The 22,621-nt window shown below is 42.2% G+C and overlaps 1 protein-coding gene across 2 annotated transcripts; it reads right to left on the bottom strand.

The window, feature by feature from the left end:
* Nucleotides 1–7,791: 7,791 nt before the first annotated feature.
* On the bottom strand, nucleotides 7,792–12,997 carry GZMA (granzyme A). 2 transcript variants are annotated; one of them, XM_086628842.1, is made up of 5 exons: nucleotides 12,937–12,997; nucleotides 12,068–12,212; nucleotides 10,255–10,393; nucleotides 9,304–9,576; nucleotides 7,792–8,424 (listed from the first exon to the last, which is right to left on the bottom strand). In XM_086628842.1, exons 1-5 carry the CDS (start codon nucleotides 12,995–12,997, stop codon nucleotides 8,266–8,268), a joined length of 777 nt encoding a protein of 258 aa, XP_086484968.1. In that variant the 3' UTR covers nucleotides 7,792–8,265. The 2 variants fall into 2 exon arrangements, with proteins under 2 accessions (XP_086484968.1, XP_086484967.1); XM_086628841.1 differs by having other exon boundaries at nucleotides 10,255–10,431; nucleotides 12,070–12,212.
* Between the last annotated feature and the right edge of the window lie 9,624 nt (nucleotides 12,998–22,621).

Genomic DNA, 22,621 nt, shown 5'->3' with positions numbered 1-22,621 from the left:
TGACTTCTTTTCCTTGAAAGCAAATGATTAAATGTACTTAGCCCATTTGATAATTCAAAATATGTGTGTTCCTTCCAATGGAAACATGGCAAAAGATAGTACAATTTTTTTCAAGAGAAAGTGATTTTCCCCATCAGTCCATCATGTGAAACGTTAGTAGCTTGTCTTACTTACCCTAAAGGAAAAATATTCTACCTCCGAAGAATAACACCATATTTATTTTCATTAAACTAGCAAACATGGATGGAATCCACCTTGTGTCAAGTGCCAGCGTAAAGTCTTAGGTCCTGCTTGTAGCTATGATTCTTATAAGTAATTTACATCATCTTAGCGTCTCCACTGGAAATCACATGCCAGTTCCTGTAAATCACTTTGAATTGTTCAAAGGCTAGGGTCAGCAGAGACCAGCCTAGGAGACTGTGTTGCTCTATATATCACATAGATCATGATGCAGAATCTGTCTGAATATTTCTAGAGATCTAGGTTAAATATATAACTGTTACTAAATATAAATTATTTCGTGGGAATTCTTTATTGCAGTGGTAATGATAACTAACTTAATTAGAAAACTATCTTTAATGGATTTTGAATTTTTTGCTTCAGCCCACCTACTATGTTTGACAATGATTGAAAATAAAAGTTACATAATCAACTGGTTAATAAGCTGGATGGACATAGTCAAAGAAGCGTGCTGTTTGGATCAAACACAACAGTTAGTCCATTCATTCCTTAAGGGTACCGCTTTAATTCTGAGTGTCAGCAAACCTGACATCTGTCACCCTCTTAGGAATTTAATTTAGTGCTCACAAGAACCAAACCTCTTGGACTTTAACAGAAGTTTGCCTGTGTAAGACTTGTACACTGTCAACGGCTAAGTAAGGATGTCGGGATTGGTCGTCAGATGCTATTCAGACGCAAGTCAGTAGTGCTATTCAAAAAGTGTTCTATCCACAGACATCTTCGGAGCTTGCTTTCATTATTACGAGTGAAGAGAGGCAGGGGGTAAGGATTCACTCTTGCTTTTGTATATTAAAAGCCCTGTGAGCTCAGGAAATTCATATTGTTTTTTTTGTTTGTTTTTTTGTTTTTTTTTTCTACTGGAAATTTATTTAAAATATTTCCTGTAGCTGGGAAAGAATGAGAGATTAGGAGAGTAGAGTGGTGTCAGCCTGTGAAAGATTAAGTTGTGATCAAATGCGCGAAAAGAGATAGGCAAATTTAACAGAGGTACAAGTTTCTCTGGAAGTGAATGTGAAACTGTCACGTCTTTAGTTCTCATCATTTTTGAAACCTCATCTGCTGTTTATAGATCACGTGGTTGCTAACTTTAGGTATGGAAGGTTGAGACCACTTACCTTTTTTACCTAGGAACATGTTAATTTACAATAAATCTGGTACTAAACTGCTCATTTCTGATGTCATCTCGTGTGGTCTTCTGGTTAGAAAATGGGAACGTTGACAATCAGTTGAGAAATGACTACCAAGAAGCTTACGTCTAAGAATGGGAAACAACTTGTGCTGTACCTGTCTTCTCATATGAACATGTTTGTTGCAGCAGATTTTATCAAACATTTAGAATCTGATTTAAATATTCACAATAGTATTTTAAAGAGTTTAAAAGTGTTTTTTTAAATGTTAAAAACCCCCATTTTTCTTTTTTTTGAATAGGAAAAAAGCAGTGGAATTAGTCTCTTTACTCATATATTTTTTGGATTCTCCCAGAAATTCTTTCTCTTTTGTTTGATAGTTGCTAAATGCTATTGGTTTGCCAAGTATAGGAAGAGATGAGTAACACAGGGTGGGAGAGCTGGAGTGGGAAAGGAGCTGGTCAATATTGAAGCTAAGCATGTTTTGTTTGATGTTGAGCTGTCAAAATGAGAAAATACATTTCTTTCAGACTGAGAAGTGCTAATTTCTTAGCTAATTATGCTTGTTCGTTATTGAGTGGTCAAGCTGTATTGCCCCAGAAGTATTTTAACATAATATCCAAAAGTGGGAGAAGTCACTGATGTCAGTAGAACTAACCCACAGCCCGTAAGTACGAGAGAATCTTGTATGTGTGACCTGTAGCTCTGTTTTGTGACTGTGTCTGCGAAAGCATTTAAGCATGCATTTGAATTCCATACTATGACTAATCTGGAGTGAAATTAAACATACACTGAAGTGTCTTTTCTGAATGTGCTTCTTTTCTAGCCAGGCTCCTTTACTGTCAGTTTCTTTCACATTGCAAATATCTATCTTTCTGTAATAAGAATCTGAGTACTTGAGTTGGCAGCATGATGCTGCTTCTCTAATCTTTTGCAGGTAATATTGCTGAATATTTCCAGGTATAGAGTGTGCAGTTGCAGAAAGTAGATCATTGTTCTTGCATAGCTGCCTCATTCTGCCAGTGCAGAGGTCTTAACATATGAAACCTTCTGCAAAACGTGAAATCCTGACTTCCTCCCTGTAGAATATGGCATATTTTTAGCTCATTGCCTGGTATATCATTCAGGCTCAGACTGAGGCAGAAATCAGAACCCGTTTTTAAGAGGTCAGCTTGTTTTGCATCTGAGATGCGTATACACTAAAGGCTGAGTCTCCAGAGGTGGCACAGAGGATTAAGTAAAATTTAAGTTGCCTAAACATAGGCTGTCATCCCCATGGTCCTGTCCAAGGTCGAGCACTGTACAAGACATGGAATCCAAAACTTAAAGAAAAAAATAATTTTTACAAGGGGAGAAACTTCATTGCCCAGAAAGGGCATGTGTCTTCCCAGGTATACTGATATGACAAAGTGATTGTCTGTCTGTGATGCAATGAAATGGATTAAAGAAACTCAGGCTAGGGAATTCTTTTGTTTCCACACATAAATGCACTAAATAGTCTCTGGCAGACAGTCCCCTGTTCTGCAGCCACTATATGATCTGACTTCATGCCACGTACATAAATATTGCATTAGTTTGTATAATGCCGTTTACACCTATTCATTTCCCCCATATATCTCATATACCCACAGTGAGAAGAAATCGTTACATTCCAGATGTCAAAATGACATCGAATGATCATAACATATTTCTTAGCTAGTACATAAACTTCCATGGGCTCCATCCCATCATGGTGGAGCTGTATTGGAAATGTGTTCATGCCTCTTGATCAGAGAAAGTCCCAGCCTAGACGAAAACTCAGTTCCATCTCCTTGCTTCTGCTTTTTTCCCCAGGTTTCCACTACTGGCAGTGGTGACAGAGGCTTAAATGTTTTGTTTAACATGTAAGTCCAGTTTCACCAGCTCATTTAACACAATTCACTAAATAACACTCGTGAAAAAAGGAGTTTTTAAAGTATTTTGGACTAGATCCTAAGTTGCAAGCTAGAGGAGGAAGGCTGTACATTTTTCCTTTTACATTTCTTCGTACATTGTAAAAGTCTCCTTGGTCAGAACCTCTTTGCTTCTGACCCCCTTGGGTAAAAACTGCTCTCTGAAAAATGGAGAAATACTGATTGATAGGCTTTGAGTGGGATTTTCCACTGGCAAGGATGCTGCCTGTGACTTTAAGGGAAAAGAAGAAGCAGACCAAAGACGAAGCAGTAACATGAAAAAAAGACTATACCAGGATGAAAGAGAGACAGTGAAAAAATGGGCAAAGAGGAAAGAAATGAAGTAAGGCTAATATATGGGAAGAGTGAAATAGCCCTAGTTGGTCAGTTGTCTTGAACATCAGCTACAGATTTTTCACTAGGTTGATAAAGATGTTTTTGTTTTCTGAAGGTTTTTAGAATCGGTTCTTTCGTAAGCAAAGGTTTGGTAGTTTGCAAGAATAGAAAAAGTCTGGGCTGGTCTTACTTATTTCCTGTGTGTTTAAAGAGAGAATCAAAGTCATTGCTTTGGGTGTTGATACCAGTCAGTGAGCCAAATTCTGCTCTCGGTTTCACTGGTGCAATCCTGCTTCACTGGGAATTTTCTCTCTGCTCCTGCTTTGGTTCTGTGTTTGTATGTACTTCTGTGTCTGTGTTTGTGTGTTCAGCCCAAAAATCAGAACAAACATTTTAGGAATAAGAATAAGGAATGTGAAAAGTTCTGACTGTGTAATGTTTGTCTTGGACAGAAAACGTAAAAGAAGATGTTCAGCATCAAAACTTTCTGTAAAGATCCTTGCAGTTTAGGCCTCCTTCCTTCACACTTCACTATTCCTCTATGACAAAAAACCTGTTTCTTCTCAACAAGATAAGGTGAAGACAGTTGTGTAAAAAAGTTTTAGGCTGTATTTTCCCTTATTGTGTTTATAAGTGATGTTTAATTGCTCATGATGAGCCAAGCAATCATTTTTTTTATTAAAATCCATAAAAGGTTTCTCCACCCTTTGAACGTCCTCTGCTTTCTCTTAGCTAATGCCTACTTCCACGTAAAACCACCAAAGCAACATGAAATAAAACCAAGCCGTTTTTGAGGTGTTCGTGGCATTGAGACTACCCAAGACTGTTAATACAGAGAAGCATTTTTTACAATAGGTCTGTTTGCTGTTTGACAAGTGGTTGTTGAAGCACTTAAAAATATTACTGCATATCTGAAACAGCACTAGTGGTGTAATAAAATGAAGATGGTTTTATGTTACGAGCAGCATTCTATCATTCTAATAATCCAGCTGAGACACGTTCTGTCATTTCTCTAGAGGATCATCATAGAATCATAGAATGGTTAGAGTTGGAAGGGACCTCAAAGATCATCTAGTTCCAACCCCCCTGCCATGGGCAGGGAAACCCTCCACTACACCAGGTTGCCCAAAGTCTCGTCAAACCTGGCCTTGAACACTTCCAGGGATGGGGCACCTACAACTTCTCTGGGCAACCTGTTCCAGTACCTCACCACCTTCTGAGTGAAAAATTTCTTCCTTATATCCAATCTAAATCTCCCCTCTTTCAGTTTAAAGCCATTATCCCTTCTCCTATCACTACACACCCTTGTAAAAAGTCCCTCTCCAGCTTTCCTGTAGGCCCCCTTTAAGTACTGGAAAGCTGCAATAAGATCACCCTGGAGCCTTCTCTTCTCCAGGCTGAACAGTCCCAGCTCTCTCAGCCTGTCTTCATAGGAGAGGTGCTCCAGCCCTCAGATCATCTTTGTGGCCCTCCTCTGGACTTGTTCCAGCAGCTCCATGTCCTTGTGCAGGGGACTCCAGAGCTGAACACAGTATTCGAGGTGGAGTCTCACGAGAGCAGAGTAGAGGGGCAGAATCACGTCCCTCGACCTGCTGGGCATGCTTCTTTTGATAAAGCCCAGGATACGGTTGGCTTTCTGGGCTGCCATTGCACATTGCCTGCTCATGTTGAGCTTCTCATTGACCAGCACTCCTGGGTCCTTTTCCCCAGTGCTGCTCTCAATCCATTCTCCGCCCAGCCTGTACTTGTGCTTCGGATTGCCCCAACCCGCATGCAGGACCTTGCACTTGGACTTGTTGAACTTCATGAGGTTCTCACAGGCCCGTCTCTCCGGCCTTGCAAGGTCTCTCTGGATGGCATCTCTTTCCTCCAGCGTGTCCACAACACCACACAACTTGGTGTCATCTGCAAACTTGCTGAGGGTGCACTTGATCCCACTGTCCATGTCACCAACAAAGATGTTAAATAGCACTGGCACCAGTACTGACCCCTGAGGAACACCACTCGTCACCGGCCTCCACGTGGACATTGAACCGTTGACCACAACTCTTTGAGTGCGACCATCCAGCCAATTCCTTATCCACCGAGTGGTCCATCCATCAAAACCATGTCTTTCCAGTTTAGAGACAAGGATGTCGTGTGGGACAGTATCAAATGCTTTGAATAAGTCCAGGTAGATGATGTCAGTTGCTCTTCCCCTATCCAATAATGCTGTAACCCCATCATAGAAGGCCACCAAATTAGTCAGGCAGGATTTGCCCTTAGTGAAGCCATGTTGGCTGTCACCAATCACCTCCTTATTTTCTATGTGCCTTAGCATAGTCGCCAGGAAGATCTGCTTCATGATCTTGCTGGGCACAGAGGTGAGACTGACTGGCCTGTAGTTCTCTGTGTCTTCATTTTTTCCCCTTTTTAAAGATGGGGGCTATGTTTCCCCTTTTCCAGTCATTGGGAACTTCACCAGATTGCCACAACTTCTGAAATATGATGGATAGTGGCTTAGCAACTTCATCTGCCAGTTCCCTCAGGACCCACGGATGAATCTCATCAGGTCCCATGGACTTGTCCACCTTCAGGTTCTTAAGATGGTCTCGAACCTGATCTTCTACAGTGGGCGGTTCTACATTCTCACAGTCCCTGCCTTTGCCTTCTGTGGCTTGGGCAGTGCAGCTGGAGCTCTTGCCAGTGAAGACTGAGGCAAAGAAGTCATTGAGAACCTCAGCCTTCTCCATATCCCGGGTAGCCAGGTCTCCTGTTTCCTTCCGGAGAGGGCCTGCATTTTCCCTAGATCTCTTTTTATCACTGACATAATCTATAGAAGTTCTTCTTGTTGCCCTTGATGTCCCTGGCCAGATTTAACTGTATCAGGGCTTTAGCTTTCCTAACCTGATCTCCTAACCTGTTGCTCGGACAATCGCTCTGTATTCTTCCCAGGCTACCTGTCCTTGCTTCCACCCTCTATAGGCCTTCTTTTTGTGCCCGAGTTGGTCCAGGAGCTCCTTGTTCATCCACGCAGGCCTCTTGGTGTTCCTACCTGACTTCCTCTTTGTTGGGATGCACCGCTCCTGAGCTTGGAGGAGGTGATCCTTAAATATTAACGAGCTTTCTTGTGCCTCTCTTCCCTTCAGGGCTTCATGCCATTGTACTCTAGCGAGGACATCCCTGAAGAGGCCGAAGTCTGCTCTCCTGAAATCCAGGGTAGTGAGCCTGCTGTGCATCCTCCTTGCTTCCCTAAGTATCTTGAATTCCACCATTTCATGATCACTGCAGCCAAGGCTGTCCTTGAGCGCTACGTTCCCTACCAGCCCTTCTTTGTTGGTGAGAACAAGGTCCAGCAAAGCACCTCTCCTTGTTGGTTCTTCTACCACTTGGAGAGGAAGTTGTCATCCATGCATTCCAGGAACCTCCTGGATTGCCTATGCCCTGCTGTGTTGTCCTTCCAACAGATATCGGGGTGGTTGAAGTCCCCCATGAGGACCAGAGCTCCTGATATTAGGCAGCTCCTGTCTGTCTGTAGAGGGCCTCATCCACCCAGTCCTCCTGGTCAGGTGGTCTGTAGCAGCCCCCTACTACTATGTCCCCTGTCCCTGCTCTGCCTTTAATCCTAACGTATAAACTCTCAGTTGCGACCTCATCCATCCCCAGGTGCAGCTCCATGCACTCTAGCTGGTCTTTGACATAGAGGGCAACCCCTCTTCCTCTTTTCCCCTGCCTATCCTTCCTAAAGAGCCTGTACCCTTCTATTCTGACACTCCAGTCATAGGATTCATCCCACCACGTTTCCGTGATGCCAATAAGATCATATCCCAGCAGGTGCGCCCACACTTCTGACTCCTCTTGCTTATTCCCCATGCTGATTTTTTAACATAATGTTGCTGATCTTGGTGCATTCTGCAACATTTTGCGCATCCAAAACATTATGCACGCGAACTATCTGTTTTGCAACAGACAGATTTCCACATAAATTGACGGCTGCAAGCAGTAGATTTTTATTGCTATTTCTTCATTAAATGCAAAGTACATAGAAGTTTCAAATGCAAGGCAGTTAGGACGTTCACACTTAGTATGTCCCACAATGAAATACAGTTGCCGAAACTTAATTTTCTAAAGCTTAGCAGTCCCCTACACCTGTGAAATCAGGAGCTCTACTGCGGAGAAACTAACAAGTTTTTCAGGTGTCCGAAGTTGTATCTAGCATCTCACCAACTTTCAGGGTTATTTGCAGAAGTCCAGACACAGGAGAGTATGGTATATACTCAGCATGCAGTGAGGACACAAACAGCTGGATCAGATTCTTGGTCAGAAATACTTGTCAATGTAGACTCAGTCCAAGTGTGCGACACAAGAATGTTGGAAGCCTGAGTCACAAATAGCTGTCAAATGTCTCCATGTCAGTATAAGCTACAAATGCTGTTGTAGCAGAGCACTGTTCTTCAGGCCCTATTAAGATCACATCTACCCTGAAAACAGACATCTGTATTTTCATCTACAAGGACATCAAGCTGCTAAATTTCAGCATGAGAATGTCTCTTTTACTAGTATAATGAAGCTATTTTTAGAAGCGCAATTTCAAAACTAGATATTCTTAGACAAGTACAAAGTGGGAAATCGCTTGGTCAAAACCCAATCTATTAGGCTCCCCTTATGGTTTTCCTTATCCATTGCACGTATTGCTTTGTGAGTCGAGTGTAGACACCAGGGCCATCAACAGTACCACACTTGTTTTTCTTTCCGAAAGAAGTGATGCCTCTCATCTCTTTATTGCATATTAAAGGTCCACCAGAATCCCCCTGGAAAAAAGGAAAAAAATTGTAATTCAAATTTAAAAAAGCATTTACAAAATGCTTCTTTTAGATAAAATTTGCACCAGTTCCAAGGAGGAAATAAAAATGTAGACAGTGCTGTTGTGGATTTCCTTTTTTTTCCCTCCTTGGAATGTAAGATTTTCATTAGCAAAAAAGAAAAAAAGGCTTCAGTCTGATCTTTCAGTGTACCTAATGGGGAATGACTAGCTCAGTGCTAGGGAACAGTTAGTCTTTTTGAATATTAAAAGAAAAAGCTGGAAACTTTCCTCTTGAAAAACAGAAAGTCTCTAGAAATTGGTACCTTTTTTGTAACTTCGTTAATTCAGTATTTAAATCTTCTAAAACATTTTGTGTTTTTGACTTGAGGCCCAGTCAAAATGCTTTTTATCAGCAAAACCTGTTTCAAAGCCCTCTGACATCAGAGAAGTTGTTACACTGAGGTTAGCCACTTGACAATGGGCTCATAAGCTATTTTGTGGAGATTTTTCAATAAAAATAATTTTATTGAAGAAGAGAATAGCTTTCTGCCATGCCTGGATAAAACCACAATATCCAGAGTCTCTGAAGGTGAATGTATCAAATAGAAGTTTTGATTTTAAGGCTTAGAAGAACAAGCCTTGGTATATTCACTCATTTCAAATAAAATACTTCATTGAACTGAAGAGACAGAAATAATAAATGTGTAAAAGCTAGTGATTTATATTTTATTAATATAATATATATTTATATAGAATTATAGAATTATTATAGAAATTTATAAATTTATATTATATAAATATAATATAATCTATTTATATATATTATAATCTATGTATATAAATTATTAATATAATCTATGTGGTTATAGACAGTAAATATACTTACATAACATGAGTCCTTTCCTCCATTCCTGTCCCCTGCACATATCATGTTTTCTGTTACAACAGGGTTACTATTATAATGATTTTTGTCATTGCAGATTTGCCTGCTGAATACAGTGATATTGACTGCCCTCAGGGTATCAGAAGTCTTTCTTAGGCCATTGTGAGTGTATCCCCATCCTGCTACCGTGCAAGGTGTTCCTGGTTTGGGATCATCGTATGAGGTAGGCAGGGGAATGGGTTTCACAGCTTTAGTAAGTCTTGCGCTTTTGTTAAGCTGTAAAAGATACGGAAAAAAGTTATTACAGGGCAGAGTCTAACACAGGCACCTTCATGTTAACTGTTGGATCTTTTCCATTATGGTACTGGGGGTTACTGCAACCAGTTTTTGAGGTTCCTCAGTTCTTTGTGACAGGATTTATGTAATCAGTGTAAGACTGAGGAAAAGGAGTATTCTTTGTCTCGTGAAAACCTATTTAGCTTCTGCTGAAATGTTAGCTCTGTTTTACTCCTCCGACTCTCAGACCATTGGGAGGACAAAATAACAGTAATCTATGAATCTGGCAAAATCGAGAATCAGAGAAGTCAGAAATTTTTATTGCAAATGTTTTTCAGACAGAACTTTAGAGTTTTTAACCAAATTATTTCTGTGTGTGAAATACACTTCACTCTGTGGACAGTCTTTATTCTTTCACTGAAAAGCCAGAAACTGGAATAGCTTGGTCAAGCTCCAGAATTTTTCTACTTCTATCATAGGCATCCATTTCAGGAATTGTTGGTTGCCTTGGTTCCCGGTGCATCCCCAGTTCCCCCATCTACTGGATTAGCAAACCAGACTGTATCACCCCAGAAGAAAAGTCACCAGAAACAGCCTTTACTCATCTCCCTCACAAGAAGGAAGAAGCTGGTACATCGTAGCAGATGCATATTCCATAAGTGACGTGTAAATCTATACCTGCAGCAGCATAATGTCGTTTTCTTTAGAACTGGAACTGTAGCATTGGTAGGGAATTTGTTTTACAATCTCAAAAACCTGCTGTTCTCTTTCTTTTGCTTTGCGTGAATGAGCTCCAAGAATAACTTTTCCTCTTTTCCTGAGAAAAGGGACAACATGGTTAGTGGAATTCACTTGCTGTAACTCCATAATTCTTTGTTGTTAAATGTGGTGCTATAATGTCCAGCTGCTACAGAGTCTCTTTTCTCATGCCTGAAAAGCAACAGTAATTTAGAAAAAATATAAGAGATTACCCTGTTTCTACAAGTAGTTAAAAGAAAAACTAAGTGAATCAATATTCATGCTATCCTATTTTCAGCTTCCCAGGTGCATAGACAGGGTTCAGGTACTTGGGTCTGAAGCCACTCCTATTGTTTCCCTTTGGGAACTGAAGGAGGAGTGGATGCATCAGCTTTGCTGCTGGTAGTAGTCTCACCAACTGTGCCCTCTGCAATTTGTGCTGAAAATGAAAGAGAATAGCTCACAGCACTGTTAGTTCAGACACCATCACATCTGGACTGAATTGTTCCATTGCTTTGCTATAACACCATTTCAACACCATTTTCTGAGTCTCTGTAAGACATAGCACCTTCCCTTTATCTAACTTGTTCTGCAACTTCATATACTGACTAGATACTGAAATGGTGACAGTTGTGCCTGCTGAGGCTCACTGGTGTAGAAACCAGGAGTCTAGCAGTCCAAGCAGACTTTTACATCAAACCATGGGAATAGCTGTTTGTAGGAGAACGATGGACGTTACAGCTGAATGGGAGAATATTCTTTGAGCAGATGTGTAGATTGGCCCTCAGTTTCAACTTAGTGCAGCAAACACAATCCTGAGGAAGTGATTGCTCCTTTCCTCCAGCTCTTAAGAGCTGTCTGTTTACTGAGCATCATTAGGTTAATTATTTATTGTATTTTCTCTTTAATGCAATCTCATTTGGAAACGCTCTTTACCTTATGTTAATACGACAGCTTTTGGGCTCTATGCTCTCTTTGTCATAGGTCCCATATATCTCCCTATTTGGACAGGGACAGGAGAGATGGATGCGTTCCTCTGGTGTTTGCAGAGTCCGGTGGTTCACTAGTCCTGGGCAGGCCATGGGCAGAACCCGTGTGAGGTCTGTCTCAGCAGCACATCCAGTCCTCCCCGCAAAGGCAAGGGGTAGGACGTGTCATTTAAACCTCACATCTTGCTTTGCTGAGGGACTCTGCAGGGCCAAACAGCCATTTGCATCTTGAGTTAGACAGGAATAGGAAAGATTGGCTGACAAACCAACATATCCAGTAAAGCAGAGATCTCTCACTGTCTCCTGTCATCTGTCTGGAGAATTTTTGTTTGTGTAAAACTTCATACTGTCTCTTTCTGTGGTGAACTGTGTATCTTTTACAGAATAAAATGACAAGAATTCATTTCTGTTTTCTGAGCAGCTATTTAGACTGGCCAGTCCTCTGGCCTAGTGTACTGTTTGACTGAGAAAACAGGATAAACCTTTTCCCCAAATTCACTACTTGAGTTTTGCCATCCTGTGCTTGCATGCAGCTAGAAGCTTGTAAAGTATCTCTTCAGAAATAGTGAAGATCAGTATACATTGTTATATTATTTTTTACTCACTGAAGCACATTTGTCAGTATAGATTGTAAAACACAGTAGTGAGAACATGACCATGGTCATGCTAAATGCACAAAACCAACAGGCTTACTAACTTTCCTTACTGAACAGGGACACCAGATTCTCACTAAGGACAATCTCTGGATCAGACTAAGAACTTACACATCACAGTGGGCAGCTGTTAACACCCAGTTTTTCTTGATCAGAGCTCCTCCACAAAGTTGTTCATCTGGTCCGATGATTAGGGCCATAAATGGTCTCGAGTGTGGTGCTACTTCAGTTCCTCCAATGATATCCACGCATAAACCTAAAAATAAAAATAAGCTGCAATACACACAGCTGGGCTAGAAAATACTGTGAGACATTCAAAGTCTCTTAGAAAAAACAGTTAATGTAATTACAAATTACACAGACACACAGATATGTATGTATGTCACAATGCTGGTCCTCAGGGTAGAGTTTTAAAATTGCTCGGCAGTACTACTTCTGTATGTTTCAATGGCACCAAAATTAGATCAGTGGAGTGAGCTTTGACAAAAAATACACCAAATTATTATTGCTCTCGCTCAGATTTCTTTTCCTGAAGTCCGCTGCTATGGTTAATTTCTTAGCTTTCATTGTGAGTAACAACCTCAAATCTGCCACATGATAAATGTTGTATGGTATGTGACTTATGTGGACATCTGTAACTGACCTATATGGTGTAAGTCTCATTACATGAACCTGTTTTTCAGAAAAACAGAAAATCAAGAGATTCGTGTATGAGTATGCCTCTGGAGAGAAAGGTCATTATGTTAGCTTCTCTGAACTCCTCCAAATAGCCTGTCCTCGGTGCAGCTTCAGTTAATGCTACCCATTCAGAAATCATTTTGTTTGTACAAAAGATCAAACACATGCAGACAGTGGGAAAGAGCTAATAATAAGAACTCGAATAGTAATTGTGACTACTTCCTTTACATTAATACATGTTGGCTTAACTGGAACTCTATATATCAGCAGTTACCTCCAAAAGGATGGAAATGGGCACTTACCTCCATGAATAATCAGGAGAATGACAGCAGCAGAGGTGAACAAAGCGAGGAAAGCTCCCATGATGTTCTGGGTTCCCCCTTATTCACTGTTTAACTTATATAACTCTAAAGGAAAAGGATGTGAGTTTTGGTTTTCCTTTTAAGGATATTTGACATTTGTAACTGTGACAAAGGCAAAAAACCTCCTCAACGATGTAGCTTGTAGCAGAGGTGGTAGTGAGAAATTGCATCATCTGTTGTGGTGTGAAGACAGGATCTGCTGCCCTTCATGTTCTCTCTGCAGCATTTGCAGAGCTAACACATGAGTACTGGGGTGAAACCTTGCAAGCAACTATGTGTCCAGTTACACAGTGGGACTCAGCTCACATAGATTTAGGCTTGATTCAGTTGCTCTCATGAAGATGTATAGTTTCATTCTAGACACCCCACGTGGCCTCCAGGTTAGAGATGAATCCCAGCCCGTTCCCCGTTAGAAAGTTATCTGTGCTGTTTGGGAGCTCCTTGAGGCCAAGGAATCTGATATTTGCTCCTTTCAGCACCTGATCCTACCTCATTAGTTCTGCACCAGATGGGCATCCATGTAGCACTGCATGTGTTTTAGTGGCCTAGAGCTAGGATTATAATGCCATTTAAAGTGTCTTAAGGTGTCTTAGATCTGCCTCCTGGCGCAGAAGGCCATGGGTCTTCTGTGGATGCTACATCAGATTTGCCAGCCCTGTGCCCATGTCTGGGAAATCCAAGGTATCTCAAATGTCACTAAATGCCTAGTTCTAAGAAACGGAGTTGAGTCCTGAAAACTGAATAAATCTTATTAGAGCTTTGTAAGGGCACAGTTCCTCACTTCCGATTTTATACCCAAATAACAGAAATCACTTCCATCAATATTAAATAATTTGGAGTATCAAATATTCTATTAACTAATTAGGTACATTCAGTGAAGCGTCACTGCCACACAGCCTGGAACATTTATTGAAGTCATGAGCCCCATTACAGTCGGCCTGCAGAAAGCTGCTGTGTTCTGGCTATGCCACATCTTTGAGCTCAGTTGGCCCAGCCTGATGTGACTTTTAGCTGTAGAAGACCTTGGACAGACAGCTGGCCCAAATTTGCCATTGCCCACCCTGCTGGGACAGAGGGTCATTCTTGGTGATTCCTCTGAAGAAGGCTGACATGGAGCTATTTTTAGAGATAGCAGAGCTCTTTGTCACTGCTGTGGCTCATCAGAGATGCTGTCATCTATGTGACATGGTGACAGCTACACGCACTGCAATATCACACCAAACTTTTAATTTTCTTTCATTTTTCTCCTCACTACCTGCACATCCCCTGTTAACTATCAGTTTGTAGCACTGACATTCATTTTTTCTAATGTTCTCCTGAACACAGTATTTCCAGGTATCATAGATACTATTCTTTCATTTATCATTCATAAATAGTTGCAAAAGTCTGATTTTATGACATCTTAATTAGCAGTCTCACCATATTGAAGCTGCTTCTTCTCTGAACTATGCACAGACATGATCAGGATGAGCACTTGTTAGGAAAAATCCTGTATCCTGAGGCCTGCTTAAACTCATAGTACAACAATGATTCATCCTTGAATACTCCTATATGAGGTGCCATGTCTAGTGAAAAGAGGTTTGGTATGTATCATACAATCTATTTTCAAGAAAGAACTACTTGGGAGACACAGAGTAAACCATTAGCAAATGTTCCTAAGTGTTTTCCAGGCAACTAAGATAAATCTATTCCTGCTGTCTAAAAACAAATCTTCTATAGACTGTTTGTATTTCTTTTCAGTATCTAAATGCAGTCCTATTTACTTCTAAATCCTACTTCTAAATATATTTTCCTGTAACTCCATAAGTATTAGCATACACACACCTTTTAAAAGATCCCCTCTAACCCTGAGAGATCCCATTTACGTTGATAATTAGAATTAGGAATATGCAGTCCAAAACACTGATTGATAGCAACTGATCACTTTCTGTGGAAGCTCCTTCTGAGCAACAGCTCTGACTATCACATTGTTCTAACACTGGTTGCACAAGTGTTAAAGATCAGATTGATATGCACATAATCAGCCTCTAGTTTTGTACCCAAATGCTTTTGTTAGAGTCTCTTCTTCAGCTTATAACTTAGGTAAATAAGGCTGAAAAGCTGACATAAAATTTTAGCATGTACAAGTTGGCCGGGCTTCTTTGGTTATGGCAATAAGTTGATTTATGCTCAAGTTTAGATTTTATTGGCCTTTTGCATGCAAAGGGAAACCTCAAAGCAAAACTTCCTTCTCTATTTGAGTGCATTGTCAAATTCTTTCATTAGCTCCTCTGCTGCATAAGCAACTGGTCTTCAGGTGGACTGATGTGTAAGCAAAATGTTCCATCCTTTCCCCAGCAAAGCCCATGAGGGCATAGCCACTCTCTCAGCAGGACCCACTGCCTGAGTAAAAGAAAGAGTCTATCCAGCTTCTATTTCTAGCCTTTGCCTTTGAGGAAATTTCCCATGGGCATTAAGCCCATGAGTCAGTGGATCACTTTCAGCTCTGTTCTACACTGTGTCGAGCGCTTCTGTCCTTGTCTTGTACTCAATGGTTTTGATAATTTTGCTTCCTCAGTGACTATGCTCCTTTTTCCTTCATGCTGCTTGCTGTTATGCTATGAAGGTGAACATCATGTGTGATTTTAGGAGACCAATTCAGGAGACCAGTTTAAACCACAGCTCTAAACCTTCCAGAGCCACTGGGTGCCTGAGTTCAGGCAGCGTCTTAGCTCAGCTGCAGGGCTGGTGCCTGGTTCTGGGGCAGGGAGGGCAGGAGGGTGGTGCAGAGTGGGCAGCTGCCAGGAGCACAGCAAGGCAGACCTGGGGTGCCTTCTCTGTCTCGTCCCTGGGCTTCCCCATCCCCGACCTCGCTCCAGTGTGTTTGCCTGGACAAATCCCTTAGTGGTTGGTGGTCGTGCTCCCAGGGACTTGGTGAGGAAGGGACAGGACATATGCTGGGATGCCTATTTTACTTTCTTCTGTGATACCAGGTATTTACCTGTTGTCTTTTCTGGCTCAGCTATTTGCTCAGCTTCCCTATTTTCACCTATTTACTGCGTGATATCAAAGAAAAATGTAGTAGCACAGAAATACAAGTAGATGTAGTTGACTTAGAGAGTCCCCAAAGCCTTGTAGTGAATCAGTATTACTTCTATCAAGTTGAATATACTTGCCAGAAAGAATCCAGCATTAGATATTATGCTCTGGAAAAACAAGCCTTCTCCTGTCTGGTCAGAACATGAGTCTGTTGCCCATTTTGTCTCTTAGGCTGCTTTCTAAGCTAGCCACTTAGTGGGAAGGCAAAGCCACAAGGAACTTGAACATAGCTATGCCTTTAGGACCCTCTTTGCAGAGATATCCTCCAGTGGGTGATTAATCCCAGGATTAGCTGGAGGACGGAAAGTGATTTTGAGGTAACTAGAGCTGGCTTTTTTATGAGCTGATGAATTCTAAATCATTCTAAGCTCATCCATATGAGCTTTGGAAGAGTTTTGTGAAATATGAAATGTGTTACATTATGTTGCATCATGTACATGTTTTCAAACTGGGTTATAAGGAGTAATATTCTGTGCCATAGAAATAAGCATTTCAATGCTGTAATCTCATTCAACAATCTGGAGAGCTGCTGTTCTTTAACTCTTGGATAAAAATGAGAGCTAGCTGTATCATGCAAGTTACATTTCTGATTCTTTCTAAAGGTACTTGAGATCATAGTAGGCTTTTTAAGTTCTTCACAGCAGGGCATGCTGTTTTTCGTAGTGGTTTACCAGCAAGGCATGCAAAACATGGGTGCAGACACTGAGGTCTGCAATACAGAAATGTCCCTCCCACCACTGTGTCCTTTTGTCTTTTTCTTGTGAACGCTGATTGGATATTTTGCTTGCATTTGACACTTGCACACTGTAGGGTTTTCTGCATCTGAATCCTGCACCCTCAAAAGTTACTGCTAAGAAAATACCAATTGCTCTGCCCTGATGTGTGTAGCATGTCTTTTATGTCAGTTGTTCCTAAACTTAATCGGAAAACAAATGCCTGCCAATTCTCAGTGGCTCTCATAAACTTCATGTATGAATCTTTTTCAGTCTTTCCACTGAAAATGTTACCTGCAGAGGATTTGCTGGCTGCTGCTATGTCTTGATCCACAGTTTGGGAATTACTTTTTTACTTTACTTTACGTGCCCTGACTTTTCCTTCTCACTGGTGTTCTGTGAAGTCTTTTCAGATGACCCTTGTGTTCGTTCTCCCATTTGTTTGCCTGCTTGAAGAAGGCCAATTTCATTATTCTCACGTATTTCCTTTTTTTTTTTTTATTTCTTTAAAGAGTGTTGAATTCTCTGAGACACATTTTATTACATTCATCCCATGTAATGCTCAGGAATTTTCTTATGTGCTTGTTTTCTAATATAATGCCTGTGGTGAAAGGCTGCTGAAGTTCCTGTAAGATTAGACCAGTTAATATTGACATATGTTGTGGATTCAAGAAACAGGCAGGTTTTAAAGAAACCTGAAAAAAAGAACTTAAAGAAACCAACTGCAGTTAAAATAATGCAATATTAATGATGTAAAAGGAAACTTCAAGAGAGAGAGCTATTCTTAAAATGTTTCAACCACCATTTCCTGTAGGGGACATTTAAATAGAAAAGACTATATTGTAATTTACAGTGTTCTTGTCAGTGAATAGCAGTAGCTATGACAAGCCACCTGTTAGCTCCAATTGCTGTTATCCTACCCCCGAGACGTAAGTACTCCTCTAAGGATAAAAATATCCAAATTCCCACTTCCTCTGGATAACACGTAACGTTAATTGCACTTCTGTTGCATTTCAAATGGCTGCACAGAGATTATCAGAGGACACATCATGCATCCTCATTCTTGGCCTTGTATGGCTGCTATTCAGGCAAAGAATTTAACTGCGTATGGAGGAGCTCTTGTGGAAAAGCAATAGGTTTTGACAGCAGCACGTTGTAAATATCTTCTACTGAGGCAATTTTAAGTCTTCGTTGAGGTAGGGCATGGCATGCAAGTCTGTCAGTAAAGAAGAGTGGTTACTGAGTTCTTAAGAATTGTTAAAACCTGCAGTTCTATTACTAAACTGATCTAAGAATTTGTCATTCTGTTTTAAGTTTTCATAAACTACTGATCTGCATTGTGTACAGTTACCTTCATTAGTCAGATCCTACCAATTTTACAGGATATAGACTCTGCTGACAAAAGACCCATTTAATTATTTATGCATCTGAAACAACAGTGTCTTAGAGATGGGGATATATTCCAAAGTGCTTTAAGCAAATCTTAACCTGTGTGCCTGGGACTAAGCCTCAAAACACTCTGAGAGATGAAGCTGAATTAGATGGAAACAATGTTCCTCCCATTTTAAGTGACCTGGGCTCACAACAATTGAGTATCAGTCATAGCTATGACAAGGACCCTTGTCCTCTTTACAAGTCATGTGTGAGCACAAGCACCCCTTCCCCTGGTGGGAACAGCTGTTGAATGGCTGACTGAGGGTATGGAGGACATCTACTGTGCGTGTTAGGAAGTAAAATGCCCATTTCTGCTAAAATATTATCTAAATCGTATTTTAGTTCTCTTTTTTTTTTTTTTTTTCCTTTCTGTGTTTTGAGTAACTAAAAGCAAACCAAATTACAATAAACTTGTGCAAACCTGACCTCCTCAAACACAGTGTGGGCAGCTCGGCTGGCCTTCTTCCATCAGTTAGTCTAAAATAGCAGACACAGCTCCTTCTTTGTAAGTGAATTTGACTTCCACACTTTTTCAGCTGAATTGGGTTTCGTTGCGTATTTTGTAAGGGTAGAAATATTCACACCTAACGCGTGCTGTTTTGGACATTTACAAAGCAAAAGACAAGACTTCCTCTTTGGAATTAAGAAATTTTTTGATGGGAGCTGGAGTCTCTCCCTGATGTTGAGAGCCGGAGTCTTTCGCTCTTCAGTCAATGTGTTCATAGATTCATAGATTCATTGATTTCTAGGTTGGAAAAGACCTTAGAGATCATCGAGTCCAACCATCCCTAATCCCCATTAAACCATATCATCAAGTAGATCATCCACCCTATTCTTAAACACATCCAGGGATGGGGACTCAACCACCTCCCTGGGCAGCCTATTCCAGTGGCTGACAACCCTTTCAGAGAAGAAATGCTTCCTAACATCCAACCTGAATCTCCCCTGACTAAGCTTATACCCATTTCCTCTTGTTCTATCACCCATCACTAATGTAAAGAGCCCTTCCCCCACCTCCCCACCATCTTTTCTCAAGTATTTATAGGCTGTAATCAGGTCTCCCCTCAGCCTCCTCTTCTCCAGGCTAAACAGCCCCAACTACCTCAGCTGCTCCTCATAAGTTTTACTTTCCAACCCCTTGACCAGTTCAGTCGCCCTTCTTTGGACTCGCTCCAGGAGCTCAATATCTCTCTTAAAGCGAGGGGCTCAAAACTGGACACAATATTCCAGGTGCGGCCTCACCAGTGCCGAGTACAGGGGCAGGATCACTTCCCTGTTCCTGCTGGTCACACTATTCTTGATACACGCCAGTATCCCATTGGCCTTTTTGGCCACCTGGGCACACTGCTGGCTCATATCAAGCCGGTAGTCAACCAACACCTCCAGGTCCTTCTCCGCCAGGCAGCTCTCCAGCCACTCTTCCCCGAGCCTATAGCGATGCTTGGGGTTTTTATACCCCAAGTGAAGGACTCTGCACTTGGCCTTATTAAAGCTCATGCCATTGGCCTCAGCTCAACGATCCAGTCTGTTCAAATCCCTCTGAAGGGCCTCCCTACCCTCGAGCAGATCGACACAGCCTCCCAGCTTGGTGTCGTCCGCAAATTTACTGAGGGTATATTCAATCCCCTCATCCAGGTCATTGATAAAGATGTTAAACAGAACTGGACCCAGCACTGAGCCCTGGGGAACCCCACTGGTGACCGGCCTCCAGCTGGATTTAGCCCCATTTACCACCACTCTTTGGGCCCGGCCATCCAGCCAGTTTTTAACCCAAAGGAGGGTGTGCCTATCCAGGCCAGCAGTTATCAGTTTCTCAACCAGAACATTATGAGAAACTGTATCAAAGGCTTTATTGAGGTCAAGGAAAACTACATCCACAGCCCTTCCCTCGTCAACCAGGCGGGTCACCCCGTCATAGAAGGTGATCAGGTTTGATTGGCAAGACCTGCTTTTCATAAACCCATGTTGACTGGGCCTGATCACCTGGTTAACCTGTATGTGCTCATTAATAGCACTCAGGATAACCTGTTCCATGACTTTGCCCATCACCGAGGTCAGACTGACAGGCCTGTAGTTCCCCGGATCCTCCTTCCGCCCTTTTTTGTAAATGGGGGTAACATCTGCCAGCCTCCAGTCCAGCGGAACTTCCCCAGTGAGCCAAGACTGCCCAAAGATAATGGACAGGGGTTTGGCAATGACATCCGCCAGCTCTCGCAGGACTCTCGGGTGGATACCATCAGGCCCCATAGACTTGTGGGCATCCAGCCGAAGGAGCAGATCCTTGACCCGTTCCTCTTGGATCACAGGAGCTTCAATTTGCTCTCCCTCCCTGCACTCAGACACCGAAGGCCAGCTCACCTGGGAACTACTGAACTTATTATTAAAGACTGAGGCAAAAAAGGCATTAAGGACCTCAGCCTTGTCCTCATCCCTAGTGACTAACGTACCCCCTGAGTCCAGTAGGGGCTGGAGGTGATCTTTAGCCCTCCTTTTGTTATTAATATATTTATAGAAAGACTTTTTGTTGTCCCTTACGGAGCAGGCTAGTCTAAGTTCCAATTGGGCTTTTGCCCCCCTGATTATCTCCCTACATGTCCTAACTTCCTCCCTGTATTGATTCCTGGATGCCTGCCCATTCTTCCAAGACTTATAGAAATCCCTTTTTCTTTTGAGATGTTCCCAAATCTCCTTTGTCATCCAAGCTGGTTTTCTACCCCGGCGGCTCGACCTCCGGCACACAGGGACAGCTCGCTCCTGTGCCTCCAGAATTTGCTTTTTGAGTAGTAACCATCCCTCGTGCACCCCCTTACCCTTGAGAGCTGTCTCCCATTGGACTTTATTAACCAGACTTCTAAACAGCCCAAAGTCAGCTCTCCCAAAGTCCAGCTTGGCCGTTTTAGTGTTCCCCCTCCTAACTTCCCCTAGAATTGAGAATTCTGTTATCTCGTGGTCACTAAGCCCCAGGCGTCCTCCAACCTTCACATCTCCCACAAGACCTTCTCTGTTCACAAACAGCAGGTCTAGGGGAGCACCTTCTCTAGGCAGTTCACTGACCAGTTGTGATAGGAAGTTGTCCTCCACACTCTGCAGGAACCGCCTAGACTGTTTCCTGACTGCCATGTTAAACTTCCAACGGACATCAGGTAGGTTAAAGTCACCCATAAGGACAAGGGCTAGTGAGCGCGAGACTTCCCCCAGTTGTTTAAAGAACAGTTCATCAGCCTCACTGTTCTGATAGGGTGGCCTGTAGCAGATTCCCACTACAATATCCGCCTTCATAGGCCCCCCTTTGATTTTCACCCACAGACATTCTACCAAGTCATCCCCAACATTTAACTCTAAGCAGTTTAGACCTTCCCTTACATACAGGGCAACCCCACCACCCCTCCTACCTCTCCTATCCCTCCTGAAGAGCTTGTAGCCATCCAGGGTAGCGCTCCAATTATACGAGTCATCCCACCATGTTTCAGTGATGGCAACTATGTCATAGTTTCCCTGGATAACAAGAGCTTCCAGTTCCTCTTGTTTATTGCCCGTACTGCGTGCGTTCGTATAGAAGCATGTAAGTTGGGCTTTCGACCCCACTGCACCCCTAGGGGGCGAAGCTTTATTTCCTGAGCTGTTATTTTTGGGATTTTCTTTTACCTCTAGGCAACTTGTGTGTTGCTCCTGACTACACATATCACCCCCTACTATCACTGAGGCAGCAGGCCCAAGGCACCTGCCTACACTCCTTTCATCAGACAATGGAGGGCCGTCCTCAGCTGTTAATCCTCTAAGTCTGACAATACCCCCCACCCCCTTCACATCTAGTTTAAAGCCCTGTTGATGATCCCAGCTAGTTCTGTAGCGAGCAGCCTTTTCCCCCGTGGAGACAAACCCGCCCCATCCCTAGATAGAAGGTCTGGCATTAAGGTCAGCCCGTGGTTAAAGAAGCCAAGGTTGTGTTCCTCACACCACTTATGTAGCCAATTATTTAAATCCTCGATCTTTGTTTTCCATCCCGTGTCATGTCCCAAAGTCGGTATGATAGCAGAGAATATTACTTGGGCCCCCGATCCTTTCAACATTCTTCCCCAAACCCTGAGATCCTTCTTAATAGTCCGGATGTTTCTTTTCCTAAAGTCATCCATACCAACTTGGAAAATAAGAAGAGGGTAGTAATCGGTGGGCCTGAGATATCCAGTTAGTAATGATTACAAAAATTCAGATTTGGGAGCTATTCAGTGGAAAGGGCACTGGTTGTCTCTGGTCCTGTGGAGAGGACAGCTCTGGTCAGTGGTTTTCTAACAAGCACATTGATTTGGGCTGACTTTGAGTCTTTGTCACTGGGGCAAAGTAAACATCTGTCTGGTCTCCTTCTGAGCTGTATAATGGTGCCCATGCAAAGCCCACTCACC

Source organism: Tauraco erythrolophus, chromosome Z (genome assembly GCF_009769465.1).
Source record: "Tauraco erythrolophus isolate bTauEry1 chromosome Z, bTauEry1.pri, whole genome shotgun sequence".
In the NCBI taxonomy this organism is placed as follows: Eukaryota; Metazoa; Chordata; class Aves; order Musophagiformes; family Musophagidae; genus Tauraco; species Tauraco erythrolophus.
This window is presented reverse-complemented; position numbering and strand designations above follow the sequence as displayed.

Coding starts and splice junctions, on each gene's coding strand:
- GZMA (XM_086628841.1), bottom strand. CDS start 12,997: ATGGGAGCTTTCCTCGCTTTGTTCACCTCTGCTGCTGTCATTCTCCTG. Junction 12,213..12,936: donor TCTCCTGATTATTCATGGAG/GTAAGTGCCCAT, acceptor TTTTATTTTTAG/GTTTATGCGTGGATATCATT. Junction 10,432..12,069: donor TAACAGCTGCCCACTGTGAT/GTGTAAGTTCTT, acceptor ATGGAGTTACAG/CAAGTGAATTCCACTAACCA.